The 27547-nt window shown below is 35.0% G+C and overlaps 2 protein-coding genes across 3 annotated transcripts in view; one reads left to right on the forward strand and one right to left on the reverse strand.

The window, feature by feature from the left end:
* The window catches only part of LOC136027606 (histamine H1 receptor-like), a 196157-nt gene that overhangs the window by 24367 nt on the left and 144243 nt on the right, over nucleotides 1-27547 (reverse strand). The window lies entirely within an intron of this gene.
* On the forward strand, nucleotides 15913-23189 carry LOC136027601 (mucin-2-like). Its single transcript, XM_065705010.1, has one exon. The coding sequence runs from the start codon at nucleotides 15939-15941 to the stop codon at nucleotides 18696-18698; it is 2760 nt and encodes a 919-aa protein (XP_065561082.1). The 5' UTR covers nucleotides 15913-15938; the 3' UTR covers nucleotides 18699-23189.

The raw sequence follows: 27547 nt of genomic DNA on the forward strand, positions 1-27547 counted from the left end.
TGTAATGACTGGAAACAATTCCATATGTAGGCCCCAAATTGATCCTTGACATCCATAGAACCCCCGCTACCATGTAAGAATTAAAGAGCCATAAATTCTCCCATACATGAAGGATTAGCAGCCCCTCCTGACCCATAAGTCCTGCTATTGAACTTGAAAGGAGATTCTATTTAGTATCCCTTGCCAAGGTTTCCACAAAGAAATAAAGGGTGTTAAAAATGCATGCAGAGGGGGGTAGACGTCTATTGTCGGGGCTCCAAGTAGGTTGACAAACCGCTTGGCATGTGCTTAAAAATACACTCCCCAGACAGTACCGTAGACTTATCTCTGAAAGGTCAATTTTCAAAACCTATTCCCCTTCTCCAAAATAGAAAAAATAGCTAAACTAGAATTTCTTGCGAATTTTGTATAACAGAGAACTCTAGGAGAAAAAACCGAATAATCAAGAAATTTTCAACCTGTAGTATAGGGGCACATCTGGCCCTTTTCAGAGAGGAGGGGTTTCGCTTAATATTTTTGTATTACAATCAAAGTTTTCCTTGTTTTATCTATTTTTATTTACAATAAGAAAATATTATTATCCACCCTTTTCATCAATTGTAAATATAATACGCTTTTTACATGATTATTTTACTGGTTAAAACCCTCAAAACCGAATTGTATATCTTTCTATATTCACAGGTGGGACACTGGGACACAACTACAATGGCGCGTAACTAATATGGCACGTAACGACTTACAACTATACCAAAAATGTTGGTATAGTGATATGTGTGTTATTACTGTTACACTATGTCTATTACGCCAGATTATATCTTCTATATATATATATATATATATATATATATATATATATATATATATATATATATATATATATATATATATATATATATATATATATATATATATATACATAAATAAGTTGTATGTATTTTTGTGATGAGGGTTTGCAAATGACGTCTGAAAAATAAAGAAGAAAAAGAAAATAAACTAAAATGTAAAAACTGGGAATTGCATAAATAATTCGAAACATTTTGTAATAGATTAAAGTAATTCGAAAATCTTAAAACAGATACTTAAAATTTTGAGGTTTATTATAAATTGTTGTGCTTTAGCAAGCTTGGCACGTGAAGATTTTTCCAACTGTCAATGTTATAGAATGCTACCAAAAAGCAAAACCAGCCTTGCGGTTCAAAGATAAAGGGCCAGATTAGGAATGTGCAATTTACGTCAACGAAGGCGTGGAGAGTAACTACCAGAGCAACGTGAAACCAGACTTGCTGCTGAAAGAGAAAGTAAAAAAAGAAGGCGTGTCGAGGAATCACGAGAGCAACATGAAAACAGGCTTGCGACATCAAGAGATAATGCCAGATTAGGAATGTGCAATTTACGTCAATGAAGGTGTGTCGAGGAACTACCAGAGCAACACGAAACCAGACTTGCTGCTAAAAGAGAAAGTGAAAAAAGAAGATGTGTCGAGGAATCACAAGAGCAACGTAAAAACATGCTCGTGGCTTCAAAAGATAATGCCAAAAGAAAGCGTGCCGAGGAATCACAAGAGCAACGCGAAAATTATCGCATGGCATTCAGGTACAGCCCAGTCGATGATTATAGTAGATATGTTCAAATCGGGAATAAGTCTAAAATTTGTCCCTCCTGCAAGGCCTTGAAATTTAATGGTGAAACAATGGGAATGTGTTGTGCCTCAGGAAAAGTTAAACTTCCTCAACTGGCTTTACCCCCAGAGCCATTGAAGACTTTGCTTACTGGAGCCACGTCAGAATTTAAGTGTTTTTTTTTATCAAACATCAGAAAATATAACTCATGTGTCCAAATGACGTCGTTTGGTGCCCAAATCGAAAATCAAGATCAATTTATGCCTACTTTCAAAGTAAAAGGGCAAATTTATCATACAGCAGGGTCCCTTCTACCATTCTCAGGTGAGAATCATAAATATTTACAACTGTACTTCAGCAGTGATAGCCATTCTGAATTGAATGCACGTTGCGAAACATTTCCCGACGTTGAAAGGAATATCGTTTCCAAATTGCAACTTCTTTTCAACGAAAATAATGATTCAGTGCATATGTTCAAAACAGCTATCGATTTGATGCCCACTGATACGCATAAAATTGTTATTTCCGCTGACAAAACGCCTACTGACGAACATGTGCGTAGATACAATGCTCCAACTATCAACGAAGTGGCAATCGTTATGGTGGGTGATCAGTTTTTATCTCGAGATATTATTCTTTATAAGCGAAACGCTCAGTTGGTAAGAGTTGCTTAAACTCATCATTACTATGATGCCTTACAATATCCTATCATTTTTTGGGATGGAGCCAACGGCTATCACTTTAATAATAAATTGATAGATCCATCCAATAATAAACAAACGGATAAGATATGCAGAGCAATGAATTATTATTCCTATATTCTAATGATTCGTCAAAATGATGATAATTATATTTTAAAATGCCGTCAATTGCTTCACCAATACATCGTTGATATGTATGCAAAGATTGAATCAGAACGTTTGCTATTTATCCGTCTGAGTCAGACCAAGCTCCGCTCTGAACAATACGCTCATTTGTGAGATGCAGTTTTAAATGACAGAAATACCTCTAACATTGGAAGATTAACGATTTTACCTTCGTCATATGCTGGCAGTCCCCGTCATATGCATGAATGTGCTCAAGATGCTATTGCATATGTTCGTATCTATGGTCGTCCAGATTTATTTATTACATTTACATGTAATCAAGCTTGGGACGAGATACAGCAGCTTTTACTTCAAGGACAATCCGCGGTTCATAGACATGACATTATGGCCTGTGTCTTCGGTAAAAGTTGAATTCACTGATAAACTACATAGTAAAACTTAAAGTGTTTGGGTTAGTGCGATGCTGGATGTAATCAGTGGAATGGCAAAAACGAGGATAGCAACAGGCACATATACTAATCTGGCTACATGAAAAAATTACTTCTAATGAGAGTGATGATGTGATTTTTGCTGAAATACCTGTTAAAATGTCGATAAGGGCTTATATGGTATTGTGGTAAAAAATATGATACATGGACCTTGCGGTGCACTGAACGAAAAATCACCATGCATGGCCAAAGGAAAGTGCACAAAGCAATATCCTCGACTTTTAGTACCCAACACAATTACTGCCAATGATGGCTACCCACAATATAGAAGAAGATCTACTGAAGATAGTGGTAAGATAGCAATAATAAAGAAGCGCAACGGTACCACCATCGAAGTAGATAACCAGTGGGTTGTTCCATATTCCCATTTATTATTAAAAACATTTAATGCACACATAAATGTTGAATATTGTAACTCCGTGAAGGCAATCAAATACATATGTAAATACGTCAACGAAGGCAGTGACATGGCAGTTTTTGGCTTGCGGTCCGAAATCAGTGAAATCGATTAAATCGTACAATATCAGGCTGGAAGATAAATAAACAGTAATGAAGCTGTTTGGCGAATCCTTTCATTTCCGATACATAACGAAGTCCAGCTGTTGTTCACTTAGCGGTACATTTACAGAATGGTCAACGAGTTTATTTTTCGGAATCCAACGTGCAACAAAGAGCCCTGAATCCACCAGAACCAACGTTAACTGCTTTCTTTTCTTTATGCCAAAATGATACTTTTGCAAAAAAACTGCTGTATACTGAAGTGCCTTCGTATTACACGTGGAATACTAAAAATAAATCATTTGAATGTCAAAAACAGGATAAGTGTGTCGAAGCCAACCTACCATCTTCAAAGATACCACGATAGGAAGACTCTACACCATTCACCCCAATCAACATGAATGCTTCTTTCTACGCCTTCTTTTGGTGAATGAAGGAATACCTGGTCCGACGTCCTTTGAGTATTTGAGAACTGTAAACGGTACTATGAATGACACTTACCGTCATGCATGCCAAGCTCTGAAATTATTGGAGAATGAAACACTGGGATAACTGCATCAATGACACGTGCAAAACGTCAACTCCAAGTCAAATTCATGCATTGTTTGGAATCATACTAACAACTTGTTCTCCTTCAGCCTACAGAGTTATGGGAGAAATTTAAATCTAAAATGTCCAAAGATATACTCCATTGAAAACGGTTAGAGACGTCAGATATGACTTTTGATTTTACATCAGAAATTTATAACTACACTTTAGTTATTATTGAAGATTTGTGCTTATGTATGGCAAACAAACCTCTTCAGGAGTTGGGAATGCCTTCACGTAATCGTACCGCTGCTGCACCGACATGTGTAGAATTGGATCGTGAACAAAGTTACAACACGAGTGATCTGTTGTCGTATGTACAAAACAATATTTCTAAGTTAAAGTCTGAGCAAAAAGACATTTATGATACGATAATGCATTGTGTCTATAACAACGTTGGAAAAATCTTCTTTTTGGATGCACCAGGTGGTACTGGTAAAACGTTTGTGATAAAATTGATTATGGCATCAATTCGCTCAAATCATAATATAGCGCTGGCAATTGCGGCGTCCGGAATATCATAAAATCTTCTGATTCGGAAGGACGGTTTGTACCAGCATTTCTATTCCGATAATTATAATATCTTGTATAAATTTACTATGAATCAAAAGGTGTTATAGACATTTATAAAAAATGTAGATTTATTTTTGTCAATCTCTTAAAACCGAAATAATCTTGATAAATATAATGATAATAATATGATAAATAATTGCGATATATTTACTTCAAACGATAAAATTGAAAGTCTTATTAAAAAGATCAGCATTTGGAAAAGTAGGGTCGAAACAAATTCTTTCGAAATGTTTTTCAGTGTCGACGATTTTGTAATTGCGAAAATTCATCGTAAAACTTTTATTGCAAAACTATTGTAGATCACTTAAAAGCACTAGAAATACAGTTCCGGACATATTTTATATTAAATATCAATTTATAAGAAATAGTTTGGATTCAAAAGCCGTTTTGGATTGGATTAAGTGATATTGATCATCTGCCACTTAAAGCTCAAGAAGAATTTGCTGAGCTTTCGTGTGACTTAAATCTACAATTCCAAAAAAAAAGCCCTTGACTGAACTCTGGATCGGAACTAGAACTGAATTTCCCACAATCGCCGATATGGCGTTAAATGTACTTCTGCCATTCAACACCACATATTTATGTGAAGTTATTTTCTCAGCTTTAACACATATTAAATCCCAATATCGTTCAGCGATCAAAAATGTTGAAGAGGTCTAACGTCCAGCAGTATCAAACATTACACCAAAATTTGATTTGTTATGCAATAAAAAACAGGCACATCCGTCTCATTAAATTTTTAATGTAAACTTTAATTTAAAATTTGCCACGCAACTACTTGGATATATTCCAGAGAATTAAGACGGTCAGAATCCCCTTTTGTTTTTGAAACTATAATAAAAACATTTCTATAACATTTTGTGAAAATTTCAATTTTAGATTTTTATATGTTTCTAAACAAATTGTAATTTTATATATTTTCATATGCATATGTATATTGTTACCTAATAAATATATCATCAAAAAATATTAATTTATTTTCCTTTTGTATTTGTTGGGGTCGTTAAGAAACTCGCAATCATAAATGGCGTCGGAAATTAAAAAAGTTTAAGAAGCCCTTACCTAGATCAACCCCTGCAGACGAAATTAATGCTTCCATTAAAAATTCTAATTTATGGGCACACGTAAAGACATTAAAATTAACTACAAATATGCGTGTCCGACTGCAAAACGACGACTCTGGTCAAACATTTTCAAATCAATTGCTGGCAATTGGAAACAGAAAGCTCCCAGTAGACTCAATTTCAGGACGTATACAACTACCCGCTTAATTTCTTTAATTTAGTGACATCCAAAAATGAATTGGTTGAAAAAGTATTTCTGAATATTATAACCAATTATAAAAACCATAAATGGCTAAGTGAACGAGCGATTGTGGCAGCCAAAAATATAGACGTCCACGAAATCAACAATATTGTTGAGACCAGGCAGTCCTTTTCAAGTCAGTCGACAAAGTTCTGGAACCAAATGAAGCGGTTAATTATCCATCTGAATTTTTAAATTCCCTGGATCTTCCAGGGTTTCCACCACACGTACTAGAACTAAAAAAAGGCGTATCAACAATATTGTTACGAAATATCAACCCAACAAAGCTTTAAAATGGCACGCGACTTGCCGTAAAAAAAAAACAATGGAAAACCTAATAAAGGCAATAATCCTTGCATTCCCATGATTCCAACGGATCTGCCTTTTCAATTTAAAAGATTGCAATTCCCAATTCGATTAGCATTTGCAATCACTATCAACAAAGCTCAAGGTCAGTCATTAGAAAAATGCGGTATAGATTTTAATTCAGATTGTTTTTCCTATGGACAATTGTACGTTCCATGTTCGAGGGTCGGTAAACCTGACAATCTATTTATATGCACAATGGGACAGCGACATGGGACAATGGGACAGCGAAGAATGGTGTATATTCGCAAGTTTTACGTAGTTAATTTGTAAATATCTATATATATATATATATATATATATATATATATACATATATATATATATATATCTATATATATATACTAGCTGTTGGGGTGGCGCTTCGCGCCACCCCAACACCTAGTTGGTGGTGCGCTTCTCGCCTCCCCAAACCCCCCCGCGCGCGTAAGTGCTTACGTGCTATATTAGTTACGCGCCATTGTAGCTGTGTCCCTGTGTCCCACCTGTGAATAGAGATAGATATAAACATATAATTTTAACTACGTAAAACATGCGAATATACAACATTCTTCGCTGTCCCATTGTCTGTGCATATTAATAGCATTTATATTCCCTGTGTCCCGGTCGTCATTTGTGTCCTGGTGTCCCAGTTTGTAATTTCTCTTTGAGTGTCCCGGTCGTCATTTATATTCCCTGTGTCCCAGTTTCCCGGTCGTCATTTGTGTCCCGGTGTCCCGGTCTGTAATTTCTATTCAAACAATCCCTGTGTCTCAGTCGTCAATTATATATCCCGCCTGTGCCCCCGGCGTCCCCGTTGTAGTTGTGTCCCTGTGTCCCGGTCGTCATTTATATTCCCGGTTGTGATTTGTCTCCGGGTGTCCCAGTCTGTAATTTTTCTTTGGGGTTCCCGGTCGTCATTTATATTCCCTCTGTGTCGGTCATCATTTGTGTCCCGGTCTGTAATTTATCTTTGAGTGTTTTTTTTTTTTAGTTTTTTTTTAGTTTTTTACATTTTTTCAGTTTTTTTTTCTTCTTTATTTTTCAGCGTCACTATGAAGTACATATCGCCGAACCTTTGTTTTTTAACTTAAATCTGGTAGGCATTGATGACCTTATCCAAGTCAAAATCCCAAACCCAATCATCATCGCTATCATTTTCAGTTTTGATATGTTTTGACTCTCGCTTTCCAGGTGGATTTTCATCTAACTGCGCGGTTTTGCGTTCTTTAGCCGCAAGCCTGTTTTCTTGCTGTTCTTGTGATTCCTCGGCACGCTTTCTTTTCTTACTTTCTCTATCAGCTGCAAGCCTGTTTTCTTGCTGTTCTTGTGATTCCTCGGCACGCTTTCTTTTCTTACTTTCTCTATCAGCAGCAAGTTTTTTGGCATAGACTCTTTGAACAGCTTCCTCGGCTGTTGCCATTTTAGGTTCTTCAGTCATTTTACAATTAAACATTTTTCCGTGAACACATGTCTTAAATACCATTAATGACGTCACCATCATAGCAAAATGACGACAACTAGCTTCATGACGTCAGTCGACACAGAAACATGACGTCACCTGACAGACAGACACACAGACAGACCACTTATTTTTATATATATATATATATACTAGCTGTTGGGGCGGCGCTTCGCGCCACCCCAACACCTAGTTGGTGGGGCGCTTCGCGCCCCCCCAAGCCCCCCCGCGCGCGTAAGTCGTTACGCGCTATATTAGTTACGCGCAATTGTAGTTGCTTCCCTGTGTCCCACCTGTGAATATAGATAGATTTATATATGTGTTTCAAACTACGTAAAAATTGCGAATATAAAACATTCTTGGCTTTCCCATTGTCTGTCCATATACAAAGCCGTATGTACTAATAATGACGTCATATGCAAACGCTCTTTTTACAAACAAACAAACATGCATACACACAACTTGTTTTTATATAGATAGATAGATAGATAGATACAATACAAATTAACTACGTAAAACTTGTGAATATACAACAGTCTTCGCTGTCCCATTGTCTGTGCGTATAAATAGATTGTCAGGTTTACCGACCCTCAAAGATGCAACATACAATTGTACATTGGTAAAGCAATCTGTATTAAGATCTATACCGCATTTTTCTAGTGATTGCCCTTGAGCTTTGTTGATGGTGGTTGCAAATGCTAATCGAATTGGGAATTGCAATCTTTTAAATTGAAAAAGCAGATCCGTTGGAATCATGGGAATGCGAGGAATAAGAACAGCCTCACCCTCATAAGGCCTTGTCAAGATTGTGGCCTCTATTAGGTTTTCCATTGTTTTTTTTACGGCAAGTCGCGTGCCATTGCAAAGCTTTGGTGGGTTGATATTTCTTAAAAGTATTATTGGTACGCCTATTTTTAGTTGTAGCACGTGTGGTGGAAACCCTGAAGGATCTAAGGAATTTAAAAATTCAGATGGATAATTAACCGCTTCATTTGGTTCCAAAATACAAATTAACTGCGTAAAACTTGCGAATATACAACATTCTTCGCTGTCCAATTGTCGTTGCATATAAATAGATTGTCAGGTTTACCGACCCTCGAACATGCAACGTACAATTGTCCATGGGAAAAACAATCAGTATTAAGATCTATACCACATTTTTCTAATGATTGACCTTGAACTTTGTTAATGGTGATTGCAAATGCTAATCGAATTGGGAATTGCAATCTTTTAAATTGAAAAGGCAGATCCGTTGAAATCAAGGGAATGCGAGGAATAAGAACAGCCTCACCCTCAAAAGGCCCTGTCAAGATTGTGGCCTCTATTAGGTTTTCCATTGTTTTTTTTACGGCAAGTCGAGTGCCATTGCAAAGCTTTGGTGGGTTTATATTTCTTAAAAGTATTATTGGTACGCATATTTTTAGTTGTAGCACGTGTGGTGGAAACCCTGAAAGATCTATGGAATTTAAAAATTCAGATGGATAATTAACCGCTTCATTTGGTTCCAAAACTGTGTCGACTGACTTGTATAGGACTGCCTGGTCTCGAATCTTGGTCAAAACAATATTGTTTATTTCGTGGACGTCTATATTTTGGGTGCGAGAATCGCTCTTTCACTTAGCTATTTATTATTTTTATAATTTTTTAGAATATTCGGAAATACTTTTTCAATCAATTCATTTTTGGACGTCACTAAATTACAGAAATCAGCAGGTAGTTGTATACGTCCTGAAATTGAGTCTACTGGGAGCTTTCCGTTTCCCATTGCCAGCAATTGATCTGAAAATGTTTGACCAGAGTCATCGTTTTGCAATCGGACACGCATATTTGTAGTTAATTTTAATGTTTTTACGTGTGCCCATAAATTAGAATTTTTCAGGCAAGCATTCATTTCGTCTGCAGGAGTTGATCTAGGTATTATAGGTAATGTTTGCCTGAAATCTCCCGCAAGCAATATTAATGTGCTGCCAAAGGGTTTCGACTTCCCTCGCAAATCTTTCAAGCATTGATCCAGAGCCTTGAGCGGTTTTTTGTGTGCCATTGTGCACTCATCCCAAATAATAAGTTTGCATTGCTGCAATACTTCATCCATTCCAGATGATTTGGAAATATTGCACGTGGGAGTTTCTGTAGAATGCAAGTTCAGAGGCAATTTCAAAGCGGAATAAGCAGTTCTTCCACCAGGCAGCAATGTTGCGGCTATTCCGGACGACGCAATTGCCAACGCTATATCATTTTTTGATCGAATTGATGCCAGAATCAGTTTTATCACAAACGTTTTACCAGTACCTCCTGGCGCATCGAAAAAGAAAATTTCTCCAACGTTGTTATCAACACAATGCATTATCGTATCATAAATGTCTTTTTGTTCCGACGTTAACTTGGAAATGTTATTTTGTACATGCGACAATAGATCACTCGTACTGTAACTTTGTTCACTATCCAATTCTACACATGTCGAAAAAGCAGCGATACGGTTAGGTGAAGGCATTCCCAAATCCTGAAGAGGTTTGTTTGCCAAACGTACGCACAAATCTCCTATAACAACTAAAGTGTAGTTATAAATTTCTGATGTAAAATCAAAAGTCATATCTGACGTCTCTAACTGTTTTCGATGGAGTATATCTTCGGACATTTTTGACTTATATTTTTCCCATAGCTCTGTAGGAGCTGATGGAGAGCAAGTTGTTAAAATGATGCCAAACAATGCACGAATTTGACTTGGGGTTGACGTTTCGCACGCGTCATTGATGCAGTTATCCCAGTGTTGGTCATTCTCCAATAAATTCAGAGCTTGGCATGCACTACGGTAAGTGTCATGCATAGTACCATTTACAGTCCTCAAATACTCAAAGGATGTCGGTCCGGGTACATTCATCAAAAGCAGGCGTAGAAAGAAGCATTCATGTTGATTGGGGTGAACGGTGTACAGTCTTCCTATCGTGGTATCTTTGAAGATGGTAGGTTGGCCGTCGACTGACTTACCCTGTTTTCGACGTTCCAATACTTTATTTTTAGTAGTCCACGTGTAATACGAAGGCACTTCAGTATACAGCAGTTTTTTGCAAAAGATTCATTTTTGCAAAGCGAAAAAAAAGCTGTTAATGTTGTATCCGGTGGATTCAGGACTCTTTGTTGCACGTTGGTTTCCGTGAAATAAACACGTTGACCATTCTGTAAATGTACCTCTAAGTGAACAACAGCTGGACTACGTTCATGTATCGGAAATGAAAGAATTCGCCAAACAGCTTCATTACTGCTTATGTATCTTCCAGCCTGATATTGTACGATTTCATCGAAATCTTTGATTTCGGGCTGCAAGCCAAAAACTGCCATGTCACTGCCTTTGTTGACGTATTTACATATGTATTTGATTGCCTTTACGGAGTTACAGTATTCAACGTTTATGTGTGCATTAAATGTTTTTGATAATAATGGGGAATATGGAACAACCCACTAGTTATCTACTTCGATGGTGGTACCGTTACGCTTCTTTATTATTGCTGTTTTACCGCCATCTTCAGTAGATCTTCTTCTATATTGTGGGTAACCATCATTGCCAGTAATTGTGTTTGATACTAAAAGTCGAGGATATTGCTTAGTGCACCTTCCTTTGGCCATGCATGGTGAATTTTCGTTCAGTGCACCGCAAGGTCCATGTATCATATTTTTTACAATAATATCATGTAACCCCTTATCGACATTTTTATCAGGTATTTCAGCGGAAATCACATCATCAATTTCGTTCATAATAATTTTTTTATGTAGCCAGATTAGTATATGTGCGTGTGGCAAACCTCGTTTTTGCCATTCCACTGAGTACATCCAGCAACGCACTGACCCAAACACTTCAAGTTTTACAATGTAGTTTATCAGTGATTTCAACTTTTACCGGAAGACACGGGCCGTAATGTCAATCCTATGAACCGCCGATTGTCCTTGAAGTAAAAGCATATGACGGGGACTGCCAGCATATGACGAAGGTAAAATTGTTAATCTTCCAACGTTTTTGGTATTACCGTCATTTATAACTGCATCTCGCAAATGAATGTATTGTTCAGAGCGGAGCTTGGTCTGATTCAGGCGGATATATAGCAAACGTTCTGATTCAATTTTAGCATACATATCAACGACGAATTGGTGAAACAATTCACGGCATTTTAAAATATAATTTTCTTCATCCTGCCGAATCATTAGTCTATAGGAATAATAATGCATTGCACTGCATTTCTTATTCATTTCTTTGTTAGTGGCTGGATTCATCAATTTAATATTAAAGTGATAGCCGTCGGCTCTATCCCAAAAAATGATAGGATATTGTAGGGCATCGTAGCATCGATGAGTTTCAGCAATTTTTAACAACTGAGCGTTTCCCTTATGAAGAATAATATCTCGAGGTAAAAACTGATCACCGACCATAACGATTACCACTTCGTCGATAGTTGGAGCATTGTATCTACCCACATGTTGGCCAGGAGGCGTTTTGTCAGCAGAAATAACAATTTTATGCGTATCAGTAGGCATCTAATCGATGGCTGTTTTGAACAGACGCACTAAATTATTATTTTCGTGGAAAAGATGTTGCAATTGGGAAACGATTGTCCTTCCAACGTTGGGAGAAATTTCGCAACGTGCACTCAATTCAGAATTTCTATCACTGATGAAGTACAATTGTAAAAATTTATGATTCTCGCCTGAGAATGGTAGAAGGGACCCTGCTCTATGATAAATTTGCCCTTTTACTTTGAAAGTAGACATAAATTGATCTGGATTTTCGATTTGGGCTCCAAACGACGTCATTTGGAAACATGAGTTGTATTTTCTGATTTTTGACAAAAAACGCTTAGATTCTGACGTAGTTCCAGTAAGCAAAGTCTTCAATGGATCTGGTGGTGCAGCCAATAGAGGAAGTTTAACTTTTCCTGAGGCGCAACACATTCCCATTGTTTCACCATTGAATTTCAAGGCCTTGCAATAGGGACAAATTTTAGACATTGTCCCGATTTGAACACATCTACTCAAGCTATAATCATCGACTGGGTTGTACCTGAATGCCAGGCGATAACTTTCAGGTTGCTCTGATTCCTCGGCACGCTTTCTTTTCTTACTTTCTCTATCAGCAGCAAGCCTGATTTCTTGCTGTTCTTGTGATTCCTCGGCACGCTTTCTTTTCTTACTTTCTCTATCAGCAGCAAGCCTGATTTCTTGCTGTTCTTGTAATTCCTCTGCACGCCTTCTTTTTTCACTTTCTCTTTTAGCAGCAAGTCTGCTTCCTCTGTCGACTGACGTCACTGTCCGCATATGACGTCTGAATTATTTCATCATATACGAATTCAAAAACGAATGTATTCAAGCCGAAGTAGCTGAGCTGGTAAAGCGTTATGTTCCAGGCTCGGTTAGCAATCACCATCAACAAAGCTCAAGGGCAATCATTAGAATGATGAGGTACAGATCTAAATACGGATTGTTTTTCCCATGGTCAATTATATATTGCATGTTCAAGAGTCGGTAAACCTGACAATCTATTTATATGCACAGGCAATGGGACACCGGAGAATGTTGTATATTTACAAGTTTTACGTAGTTAAAAACATATATATATATATATATATATATATATATATATATATATATATATATATATATCTATATTCATAGGTGGGACACAGGGACACATCTACAATGGCGCGTAACTAATATTGCGCGTAACAACTTACGCGCAAGGGGGGCTTGGGGGGGCGTAAAGCGCCCCTACCAACTAGGTGTTGGGATGACAAGAAGTGCCACCCCAACAGCTAGTACAAAAATAAGTTGTCTGTCTGTCCGTCGAGTGACGTCATTATAAGGATTGAGCTGTATGCCGTTATGAAGTTGGTTGTCGTCATGTTTGCTATGACGAAGCTTAGTATATGACGTCATTATAAGTATTTAAGAAAATCGTTCAAAGACAAATTTTGAATTGTAAGAAAGATCGTTGAAAGAAAAATGTTTAATTGTAAAATGACTGAAGAACCTACAATGGAAACAGCCGAGGAAGCTTATCAAAGAGTCTATGCCAAAAGACTTGCAGCTGATAGAGAAAGTAAGAAAAAAAAGCGTGCCGAGGAATCACGAGAACAGCTTGAAATCAGGCTTGCGGCTGATAGAAAAACCAAGAAAAGAAAGCATGCCGAGGAACCACAAGAACAGCATGAAAACAGGCTTGCGGCTGATAGAGAAAGTAAGAAAAGAAAGCGTGCCAAGGAATCTCAAGAAGAGCAAGAAAACAGGCTTGCGGCTGATATAGAAAGTAAGAAAAGAAAGTGTGCTGAGGAATAACAAGAGCAACCTGAAAATTATCGCCTGGCATTCAGGTACAGCCCAGTCGATGATTATAGCTTGAGTAGATGTGTTAAAATCGGAACTAAAATTTGTCCCTATTGCAAGGCCTTGAAATTCAATGGTGAAACAATGAGAATATGTTGCGCCTCAGGAAAAGTTAGACTTCCTCTACTGGCTGCACCACCAGAGCCATTGAAGACTTTGCTTACTGGAACTACGTCAGAATCTAAGCCTTTTTTTTATCACTGATCAGAAAATGTAACTCATGTTTCCAAATGACGTCGTTTGGTGCCCAAATTGAAAATCCAGATCAACTTATGCCAACTTTCAAAGTAAAAGGGCAAATTTATCATAGAGCAGTGTCCCGTCTACAATTCTTAGGCAAGAATCATAAATTTTTACAACTGTACTTCATCAGTGACAGAAATTCTGAATTGAATGTACGTTGCGAAATGTCTCCCGTCGTTGAAAGGACAAACGTTTCCCAATTGCAACATCTTTTCCACGAAAATTATAATTTAGTGCATCTGTTCAAAACAGCCATCGATTTGATGCCTACTGATACGCATAAAATTGTTATTTCCGCTGACAAACGCCTCCTGGTCAAAATATGCGTAGATACAGTGCTCAAACTATCGACGAAGTGGCAATCGTTATGGTCGGTGATCAGTTTTTACCTCGAGATATTATTCTTCATAAGTGAAACGCTCAGTTGGTGAGAATTGCTGAAACTCATCGATGCTACGATGCCTTACAATATCCTATCATTTTTTGGGATGGAGCCGACGGCTATCACTTTAATATTAAATTTATAAATCCAGCCACTAACAAAGAAATGAATAAGAAATGCAGCGCAATGAATTATTATTCCTATAGACTAATGATTCGGCAGGATGAAGACAATTATATTTTAAATGCTTTCAATTGCCATGATTCCAACGGATCTGCCTTTTCAATTTAAAAGATTGCAATTTCCATTTCGATTAGCATTTGCAATCACCATCAACAAAGCTCAAGGTCAATCATTAGAAAAATGTTGTATAGATCTTAATACTGATTGTTTTTCCCATGGACAATTGTACGTTGCCTGTTCGAGGGTCGGTAAACCTGACAATCTATTTATATGCAGCGACAGCTGGACAGCGAAGAATGTTGTATATTCGCAAGTTTTACGCAGTTAATTTGTAGTGTATCTATCTATCTATCTATCTATATAAAATGAGTTGTATGTATGCATGTTTTTTTGTTTGTAAAAAGAGAATTTGCATATGACGGCATTATAAGTATATAAGGCTCAAGAAGCTCGCCCACCAACTAGGTGTTGGGGTGTCGCGAAGTGCCACCCCAACAGCTAGTTTATAATAAACCTCAAATTTTAAGTACCTGTTTTAAGGTCTTCGAATTACTTTAATCTATTGTCAAAATGTTGAAATATTGATGCAATTCCCAGTTTTTACATTTTTAGTTTCAGTTTTCTTTTTCTTCTTCATTTTTCAGACGTCATATGGAAACCCTCAACACAAAAATACATACAACTTATTTTTATATAGATAGAAGATACAATCTGCTGTGACGGACATAGTGTAAAGGACATAACAGACGCACAACTTATTTTAATATATATATAAAATATATATATAGATTAGAAAATGCTACAGAAGAAAATATTCAAGATAGATTTCATTTTTGTTTTCAGTTCCAAATCGTTAAGGTTATTATGAAAACTGCAAAAAAAACTGTGTCATTTGAATAATAGTTTTATATCACTTAAAAATTTATAATGAGTTTTTTTTTTTTTCGATTCAATCAACTTGGCACAAAACTTTATAGTTATTATCTATTTAATATTAAATACCTATTTTCTAATATATTAATAATAATGAAATTACTATTATTATTTAACCTGATTTCTATGAATGCGGTATTTGCTACTTATTATGAAGACAATGCAAGCTTTTGTGGCAAATATTTAAATGGTGAAGAATTTGTAACCAGACCAATACAATATATTGTAGAAGAAAAAGGAAAACAAATTCCGTATTGTTTTTGTTATGTTTATAAAATAAAAAGTGAAAGTGGAAAAAAACCAAATGTAGAAAATTATGAAGCTGCCAAAACTTGGTGTAAAACGATACAAAATGTAAGAGATCCGGGACTCCCAGCTGCAGCAAATATCGAGTCCAAGACTGGTCTCTATGATTTCCAGAAACAATTAAAAGTAGATAAAATACTAGAGCCAATAAATAAAAAATATTTCTGGGTATCTGAACATAAGAATGCAGAAGGAGAAATTGAAGTAGATAGGTGTTCAAATGCTCACTGTAAAGATGATGGAAGTCTAAATCATTGTGAAATACATCAAAATTATCGAAATTTAAGAGACGAAAAGTATTGTAATCCAGGACGTCTCGTGACATGTCAACTGACCATAGGTTACAACCTTCCTGACACTGAACAGAATTTATGCAACAAGAATGATTTAGAAATTCTTAGAACGAAAATAAAACAAACAACGACAAAGCATACTACCACACCAACTAGTACAACGACTACTAACTCTACTACTGTATTTACTACCATACCTAATACCACACCAGCTAAACCGACTACATTGACGACTATATCTTCTAGTACACCTACTACCACATCTATTACGATACGTACTACTGCATCTACTGCAATTTCAAAGACCATAACTACTACCAAATCTACCAATAGGACGAAAACAAAAAAAACGAAAACAAAGCATACCAACAAATCTACTACCAATAGAACGAAAAAAAAACAAACAACAAAAAAGCATACTACCACACCAACTAGTACAACGGCTACTAGCTCTACTACTGTGTTTACTACCATACCTAATACCACACCAACTAAACCGACTACATTGACGACTATATCTTCTAGTACACCTACTGCCACATCTATTACGATACGTACTACTGCATCTACTGCAATTTCAAAGACTATAACTACTACCAAATCTATTACAATGACTACTAACACTTCTACTACCCCTTCTACTCCATCTACTACTACACCTAATGCTATATCTACTACTGCATCTACTATTAAACCAACTACCAAACTTATCACACATATTACCACATCAACTAGTACACCGACTACTAAACCCACTACTACATCTAATATTGCAGCTACTACCACACATACTACAAGAGCTACTGTACTGACTACACCGACAACTAATCAAACTACTACTTCTACTACTACACCTACTACAATATCTGCTACTCTATCTACTAGCAGAGCTACTACACTGACTGCCCTACATAATACTACTTCTACTATCACACATACAACTATATCTGCTACTGTATCTACTATCTCACCTACTAACATAGCTGCTACATCGAGTACACCAATTACTAAACTGACTACGAATCCTACCACACCGACAACTAAACCCACTACTGTATCTAGTACTGTATCTACTAATACACCTACTTCCACAACTACTACACCGACTGCTACACGCACCACCACTTCTACAATTGCGCCTACTACTATACCTTCTACTATTACGACCACTACTACCCCACCAACCACTACACTCACTACAAACAAACCTACCACCACATCTACTACCACATCTATTAAAACAGCTAAGACCGTGCTTACTACTACGTCAACTACACCTACTACAATAACTAAACCAACTACCACACTCAATGCTGTTGTATCCAACACTGTATTTACAGCTTCTACCGCGACTAGACCAGCTACTAAGCCTTCCACTACAACAACAACCACCACCTCTACTACCATGTCTACTACCACAAATCGAACCACACCTACTGCCATGCTTACTACTACATTGAATACACCTACCACTACAACGACTATCACCACACCTGCCACCATATCTACTACCATACATTTTACAACACCTACTAAAATGGTTGCTACTACTATGACTACACTTACTACAAAACCTAAGCCAAGCACTAAACCGACTACGGTATTTGACACTGTATCCACTGCTAAACCAACTGCCAAAACTACTACTCCAAACATTACCACACCTACTAGCACATTTACAACCACACCTACAACTAAACTACTACGTACTACATTATCTACTACTGTATCTAATATAATACCAACTGCCACACCTTCTCGACCAACAACACCGACTGCTGCACAGACTACTACATCTACTACTACATCTACTTCTAAAACTACCACTACACCTTCCAAAGATAAGAAAGTTAATCCCACAGAAAACGAAACAATCTTGAACAAGTGTAATAGCTCAGCAGAACTGGATACTTTTCAAAATTATCTTGATAAAGAAATTGTAGGCATATATGATCCTGAATTTTTTTCAAAAATAAGAAGAATTCGACATGACATACAAAGTGCTTTGAAATTCCTTCAAGAATTGGGTGGGTGTTTTCAAATATTAGGTAACAAACAACACTTGGACAACTTTGAGTTTAAACTCGGAAAAGCATTGAGATCAATTAATAGCTACAAGATATATAGATCAATGTTGAAAGAAACACAAAGATATTATGGTTGTCATATTATTTACTTTTATGTTTCATTTATTGTATGCGTTAATTTTTCTATTTTCTATTTCATGTTGGATCAGAGCTTCAAAAGCAACGATAATAGTCTATTGTTGCCTGACTTTCATATTTGAATGAGTTTGGCTACACCATAGTATTCCCAATTATCTGCTGTTCGAGTTCGGATTATACACAGCGAGTCAAAATTTTTGAACACTTTAGTAATATCAGAGAATCAGAAAAACCTACAATCTTTCTTCTCCTTCTTAGACAATGTTTAGAGATGTTTTCCTAGAGAATGATCTTAGTTAGCTCGAAATATAAATAAATGGGAGCACAAAACATGCGATTGAATTCTGTGTTTTGTTGCTTTTTTGGTATTATTTTCTCTCAATTCACATCCTATGAAACTCAATGTTTGACCCACCCTCAAGCAAGCACTATCACACATATGATATATGATATTTTTCGGGCATTTTTTTTAATGTCATTTACGCAAGAATCGATAGTTTAAACTTAGTGTTTAAACTTAATAAATTTAATGAGTGGAACAATGTACCACTTCCAATGATATCCTTCTGGTCGGGTTCCAATGCAATATTTCTGGTCAAGAGTATTATGCCTAAGGGCTTTTTCAAGTTTTTACCCTCAAATAAATTAATAAACTAAAAAATGACCATTGTTTATATTTGAACAACGGAAAGTTACCATTTGTGACGAGATTGCGATGAGAGGCTGACAAAAGACAACCTCTATCATACATCGTCACACAAGTGACAAGTGAATCTTTTTGAGAACATCCTGAATGAAATGATACTTAAGACTGAAAGCAAAAGTAGTATCACCGTAGCTATCAAATTTTGGGATCCCTTGCCAGGGTGTTTCTCTTATAAAAACATGGGAACCAAAAAACAAGGCCATACATATTCAAAAACTGGCAAAATTTCATATTCTATTTTTAAGCCAAACTGGCAAACAACAGTGAGCACAAGAGCGTCTTGGAAAGACTGTCATTTAGGTCAAGTTGCCAATCCTATTTGCATTAACAAAACCATCACAACCAGCAAAAAGCTCCACAGCAGAAGTTTTACCTACACCTTTCACAATTTCAAAGAATCTGTATTCTTTAGGTCTGCCGTCACATTTAGTTAGCACGCTAGAAGTAGTGTCATAAAAGATCTTTTTCTGCAGTAGTTTCAATCCGAAGAAAAAGAACATCGCCCGAGGCTTTGACGGTATGAAAAGCTTCATGACCGAAGATTTTGGTAACATCATCCTTACCCTTTATTAGATCGTTTACATCAATTGGGATTTTTGAAATGACGATAGTTGCTTGGTTTTCAACGAGTTTGCTAGAACTGAAATATGGGAGCAGTAGATAATTCAGATCATAGACCGTGACTTTTTCTTTCATCAACTTTAAAGTTCTATCAAATTTGGATATCTCGGATGTAAGTTGAGAAAAAGTATCGGCTGGAATAAGTGGTATTTCAGTAGACGAGATTGTTACAAAAGTTGGAATCAGAAAATCGCCACTACTGTCACATCTATGAAATAGATCAAATATTATTTTATCTAATAACAAGAAATGTAGTACCCGTTAACTTCTGAAAAGTGTCATATTAAAATAATTAGCCTAGTATTAAAACCGTCTTGTCTGAAACCCCCATATAAGAAACTTAGCCTTTCTCGGCTTGAATAACAAGGAAAATATATTGGCTTAAAAAAATAAGTTGCGCGAGCTCCGATATTGTGCATCGACGGCATCTTTTTTTCAACCCAGCTAGACGGGTACTGCAAAATCATTGAGAACTATTTAATGCCTCATTTTAAATCCAGGTTGCAGCGGTTGCGAGCAACCTAGTAAGAGATTATAGTAAAGAATAATTTCTAGCTCTTACTAACTGAAATGATCCATTGATAAGATAATTAGAGACAAACATCTTTTGAAAGTCGCTTCTCTAAGGTATCCGGGTCGCAGCAGTAGATAGGAACCTAGTAAGAGACGATCATATCCCATAGTAAACAAGTAAAATAGCCCATAGCTCCTAAGAAAGGGTCAGATTGAAATAAAAAACACACCATTAGAATTGTCTTTTCTAAAATTCCTATATATGAAAAAACGGTCCTTTGGATTGAATATCGAAGAAAATATATAGATTTGAAAATTCAAGAAAATTGACTGCAACCACAATATTCTGTTTATACATGTACCTATAAAAAGTGTCTGACTTTCGTCAGACACTTTTCATCATTTGTATCCCTGTGTCTCGGTCTGTAGTGTCATCTTATAATGACGTCATATACAAAGCCTTATATACATATAATGACGTCAAATGCAAACCCACAAACAAACAAACATGCATATATACAATTTATTTTTATATATGTAAATACAGTTTCTTTTTTAGTTTTTTTTCTTTTTAACTTTTTTCTTTTCTTAGTGTTTTTCTTTTTTAGTTTTTCTTTTTTTAGTTTCTTCTTTTTATTGATTTGTTTTCTTCAATTTGTCAATGTTCATTCTAACATTGACACTTGGAAAAATCTTTACGTGCAAAGCATGCTAAAACTCCAACAATTTTTTTACGTTTTTCTTTTTAGGTTTTTTCTTTTTTTATTTTTTTTTTATTTTGCAGTTTTTTTTAGTTTTTTACCTTTTTTCTTTTTTCAGTTTTCTTTTTCTTCTTTATTTTTCAGCGTCACTAAGAAATACATATCGCCGAACCTTTGTTTTTTTAACTAAAATCTGGTAGGCATTGATGACCTTATCCAAGTCAAAATCCAAAACCCAATCATCATCGCTATCATTTTCAGTTTTGATACGTTTCGACTCTCGCTGTCCAGGTGGATTTTAATCTAACTGCGCGGTTTAGCGTTCTTTAGCCGCAAGCCTTTTGGCATTAACCCTTTGAGCAGATTCCTCGTCTGTTTCTTCTGCCATTATAGGATTTATACTAAAATTTGTCTTTGGATTAACTATTTGAGCAGTTTCCTCGGCTGTTTCTTCTGTCATTTTAAGATCTAAACCCAAAATTCCTCTTTACGTGCCAAGCATGCTAAAGCTCAACAATTTAAAATAAACCTCAATTTTTGAAGCATCTGTTTTAAGGTTTTCTAATTAATTTAATCTTTGTCAAAATATATTGAAATATTTATGCAATTCCCAGTTTTACATTTTTAGTTTCAGTTTTCTTATTCTTCTTTATTTTTCAGACGTCATATGAAAACCCTCAACACAAAAATACATACAACCTATTTTTATATAGATAGAAGATATAATCTGGCGTAACAGACATTCTTTAACAGACATGACGGACATACAACTTGTTTATATCTATCTATCTATCTATATATATAAAAATAAGTTGTCTGTGTGTGTGTGGGTCTGTCGGGTGACGTCATGTTTGTGTGTCGACTGACGTCATGTTTTCGACTGACGAAATTACAGACCGGGACATCAGGACACAAAAAACGACCGGGACACCGGCACATAGGGAATATAAATGACGACCGGGACACTCAAAGAGAAAGCGACCGGGACACAAGGAATGTTTGATTAGCAATCACCATCAACAAAGCACCGGGACACAAATGACGACTGGGACACAGGGAGTATAAATGACGACCAGGACATAATTAAAAAAAACTAAAAAAAAACTAAAAAAAGGTAAAAACTACAAGAAAACTAAAAGGAAAAAAAAACTAAAAACTAACAAAAAACTAGAAAAGCTAAAAAACTAAAAAAAACTAAAAAAGGAAAAAATAAAAAAAGGAAAAAAAAATGAAAAATAAAGGAGAAAAACAAAACTAAAAAAATAAAATTAAAAAAAAAGAAAAAAAAAACTAAAAAAACTAATAAAAAGTAAAAACCAAAAAATAAACCAAAAAAGGAAAAAAAAAAAAAAAAGAAAAAATTTTATTCCATCATATACCATTTCAAAAATGGATGTATATAAGGACCGGGACACCGGGATACAAATGACGACCGGGACACAGGGAATATAAATGGCGACCGGGACACAGGGATACAACTACAACGGGGACGCCGGGGGGCACAGGGGGATATATAAATGACGACGGGGGACACAGGGAATGCTCGATTAGCAATCACCATAAATGAAGCTCAAGGGCAATCATTAGAATCATGAGTTATAACTAAAAAAAACTAAATAAAGGTAAAAAACTAAAAACTAAAAACAGACCAATTCAAAAACGAATGTAAATACAGACCGAGACACCGGGACACAAATGACGACCGGGACACCGGGACACAAGGAATATAAATGACGCCCGGGACACTTAAAGAGAAATCACAGACTGGGACATCGGGATATAAATGACGACCGGGATACAGGGAATATAAATGACGACCGGGACACAGGGACACAACTCCAACGGGGACACCGGGGGGAACAGAGGGATATATAAATGACGACGGTGACACAGGGAATGGTCGATTAGCAATCACAATCAATAAAGCTCAAGGGCAATCATTAGAATCATGAGGTATAGATTTGAATACGGATTGTTTTCCCATGGATCATTTTATGTTGCATGTTCAAGAGTTGGTAAACCTGACAATCTTTTTATATGCATAGACAATGGGACAGCAAAGAAGGTTGTATATTCGCAAGTTTTAAGTAGTTAAAAACATATATATATATATATATATCTATATATATATATATATATAATATATATATATATATATATATATATATATATATATAAGCTATATATAAATATATATAGTAAATATAAGTATATATATAAATATAATATAAGTAAATATAAGTATATATAATATATATATATATATATATATATATATATATATATATAGATATATATATTATATATATATATATTATATATATATATTTATATAAAAGTTGTTTGTGGGTTATGTCTGTCTGTCGAGTGACGTCGCGTTTGTCCGCATATGACGTCTGAATTATTTCACACCAATACACAAGAAGAAAAAAAAAATAAAAAAGGTAAAAACTACAAAAAAAACTAAAACGAAAAAAAATAAAAGCTAAAAAACTAAAAAAACTAAAAAAAAAGGTAAAAAACTAAAAACTAAAAAAACTGAAAAAACTAAAAAAAGGCAAAAACTACAAAAAAAACTAAAAACTAATAAAAAAACTAAAAAAGCTAAAAAACTAAAAAACTAAAAAAAACTAAAAAAAGGTAAAAAACTAAAAAAAAAACTAAAACTAAAAAGAAAAAACTAAAAAAATATGAATAAAAATAAAAAAAATAAAAAAGATAAAAACTACAAAAAAAACTAAAAAGAAAAAACGAAAAAAAAAACTAAAAAAGCTAAAAAAAAGGTAAAAACCAATAAAAAAGCTAAAAAGAAAAAAGGAAAAAAACCAAAAAATTTTTTCATCATATAATATGACGTCTGAATTATTTCATCATATACCAATTCAAAAACGAATGTATTCAAGCCGATGTAGCTGAGTTGATAAGGCGTTATGTTCCAGGTTCTAGTTCAAGAGGTTCCAGGTTCGAACTTTGGCCTTAGCATTAATATAAAAGAAGCAAAAATCTAAAGAAGGTAAAAACTACAAAAAAAAAACTAAAAAGAAAAAAAAAAATCTAAAAAAGCTTAAAAACTAAAAAAACTAAAAAAAAGGTAAAAAACTAAAAAAAAAACTAAAAAAAAGGAAAAAAACCATAAAATAAACTAAAAACTAATAAAAAAAAGTAAAAAAAGCTAAAAAACTAAAAAAACTAAAAAAAACTAAAAAAGGTATAAACTAAAAGAACTAAAAAAGAAAAAAAAACTAAAAAAGGAAAAAACTGAAAAATAAAGGAGAAAAAGGAAACTAAAAAAATATAAATAAAAATAAAAAAAAACTAGAGATAAAAACTTAAAATAAAAACTAAAAAGAAAAAGAAAAAAATAAAAAAACCTAAACAAAGGTAACGACCGGGACACAGGGAGTATAAATGACGACAGGACATAAGTAAAAAAAAAACTAAAAAAACTTAAAAAAAAGGTAAAACCTACAAAAAAACTAAAAGAAAAAAAAACTAAAAACTAATAAAAAAACTAAAAATCTAAAAATCTAAATAAACTAAAAAAGAAAAAAAATAAAAAAGGAAAACAATAAAGGAGAAAAACAAAACTAAAAAATGAATGTATATACAGACCGGGACACCGGGATACAAATGACGACCGGGACACAGGGAATATAAATGACGACCGGGACACAGGGACACAACTACAACGGGGACGCCCGGGGGCACAGGGGGATATAAATGACGACCGGGACACCGGGACACAAGGAATATAAATGACGCCCGGGACACTCAAGAGAGATCACAGACTGGACACCCGGGACACAAATGACGACCGGGACACAGGGAATATAAATGGACGACCGGACACAGGGGCAAAACTACAAAGGGGACGCCGGGGGCAGAGGGGGATATATAAATGACGATGGTGACACAGGGAATGGTCGATTAGCAATCACCATCAACAAAGCTCAAGGCAATCATTAGAATCATGAGGTATAGATCTGAATACGGATTGTTTTCCCATGGACCATTATATGTTGCGTGTTCAAGAGTCGGTAAACCTGACAATCTATTTATTAGCACAGACAATGGGACAGCAAAGAATGTTGTATATTCGCAAGTTTTACGTAGTTAAAAATATATATATATATATATATATATATATATATATATATATATATATATATATATATATATACATATATATATATACTAGCTGTTGGGGTGGCGCTTCGCGCCACCCCAACACCTAGTTGGTGGGGGCGCTTCGCGCCCCCCCCAAGCCCCCCCGCCGCGTAAGTCGTTACGCGCCATAATAGTTACGCGCCATTGTAGTTGTGTCCCTATGTCCCACCTGTGAATATAGATAGATATATATATATGGTTTTAACTACGTAAAACTTGCGAATATACAACATTCTTTGCTGTCCCATTGTCTTTGCATATAAATAGATTGTCAGGTTTACCGACTCTTGAACATGCAACATATAATGGTCATGGGGAAAACAATCTGTATTCAGATCTATACCTCATGATTCTAATGATTGCCTTGAGCTTTGTTGATGGTGATTGCTAATCGACCATTCCCTGTCCCGGTGTCCCGGTCGTCATTTACATCCCCCTGTTTCCCCCGGTGTCCCCGTTGTAGTTGTGTCCCTGTGTCCCGGTCGTCATTTATATTCCCTGTGTCCCGGGTCCCGGTCGTCATTTGTATCCCGGTGTCCCGGTCTGTATATACATTCGTTTTTTAGTTTTGTTTTTCTCCTTTATTTTTTTCCTTTTTTTTTTCTTTTTTAGCTTATTTAGATTTTTAGATTTTTTAGTTTTTTTATTATGTTTTTAGTTTTTTTTTCTTTTTAGTTTTTTTGTCCCGGTCGTCATTTATATCCCCCCTGTTTCCCCCGGTGTCCCCGTTGTAGTTGTGTCCCTGTGTCCCGGTCGTCATTTATATTCCCTGTGTCCCGGTCGTCATTTGTATCCCGGTGTACCGGTCTGTATATACATTCGTTTTTTAGTTTTGTTTTTCTCCTTTATTTTTTTCCTTTTTTTTTCTTTTTTTTATACTCCCTGTGTCCCGGTGCTTTGTTGATTGCTAATCGAACATTCCTTTTGTCCTGGTCGCTTTCTCTTTGAGTGTCGTCATTTATTTTTTTCCTTTTTTAGTTCTTTTAGTTTTTACCTTTTTTAGTTTTTTTTAGTTTTTAGTTTTTTAGTTTTTTACCTTTTTTTAGTTTTTTTAGTTTTTTTAGTTTTTTAGCTTTTTTATTTTTTTTATTAGTTTTTAGTTTTTTGTAGTTTTTGCCTTTTTTTTTAGTTTTTTTAGTTTTTTAGCTTTTTTATTAGTTTTTAGTTTTTTTTGTAGTTTTTGCCTTTTTTTAGTTTTTTTTAGTTTTTTAGCTTTTTTATTTTTTTTATTAGTTTTTAGTTTTTTTTGTAGTTTTTGCCTTTTTTTTCTCTTTGAGTGTCGTCATTTATTAGTTTTTGCCTTTTTTTCTCTTTGAGTGTCGTCATTTATTAGTTTTTTCCTTTTTTTTTTTTAAGTTTTTTTTATTGGTTTTTACCTTTATTTTAGCTTATTTTTCAGTTTTTTCCTTTTTTTTAGTTTTTTTTTTATTTTTTATTTTTTTTTAGTTTTTTACCTTTTTTTAGTTTTTTTAGTTTTTTTAGTTTTTTAGCTTTTTTACTTTTTTTATTAGTTTTTAGTTTTTTTTTGTAGTTTTTGCCTTTTTTTAGTTTTTTCAGTTTTTTTTTAGTTTTTTTTGTAGTTTTTGCCTTTTTTTAGTTTTTTTAGGTTTTTTAGCTTTTTTATTTTTTTTATTAGTTTTTAGTTTTTTTTGTAGTTTTTGCTTTTTTAGTTTTTTCAGTTTTGACGTCACCTGATCCAGTTTTTTCAGGTGACGTCACCTGACACATCCATCCACACATCCATCCACAACTTATTTTTATATATATAGATATATATATATATATATATATCTATATATATATATATATATATATATACTTAGCTGTTGGGGTGGCGCTTCGCGCCAACCCAAAATCTAGTTGGTGGGGGCGCTTCGCGCCCCCCCCCCAAGCCCCCCCGCACGCGTAAGTCGTTACGCGCCATATTAGTTACGCGCCATTGTAGTTGTGTCACCTATGTCCCACCTGTGAATATATATATATATATATATATATATATATATTATATATATATATATATATATATATATATATATATATATATATATATCTATCTATCTATCTATATATATAAAAATAAATTGTCTGTGGATCTGTGGATCTGTGGATCTGTGGATCAGGTGTGACGTCGTGTTTGTCCGCATATGACGTCTGAATTATTTCACACTAATACAAAAGAAGAAAAAACTAAAAAAGGTAAAAACTACAAAAAAAACTAAAAAGAAAAAAAAACTCAAAAAGCTAAAAAACTAAAAAAAACTAA

This window comes from Artemia franciscana, chromosome 1 (genome assembly GCF_032884065.1).
Source record: "Artemia franciscana chromosome 1, ASM3288406v1, whole genome shotgun sequence".
Taxonomy (NCBI): Eukaryota; Metazoa; Arthropoda; class Branchiopoda; order Anostraca; family Artemiidae; genus Artemia; species Artemia franciscana.

What these genes read in the sequence shown, in the direction of transcription:
- LOC136027601 (XM_065705010.1), top strand. Translation starts at nt 15,939, where the DNA reads ATGAATGCGGTATTTGCTACTTATTATGAAGACAATGCAAGCTTTTGT.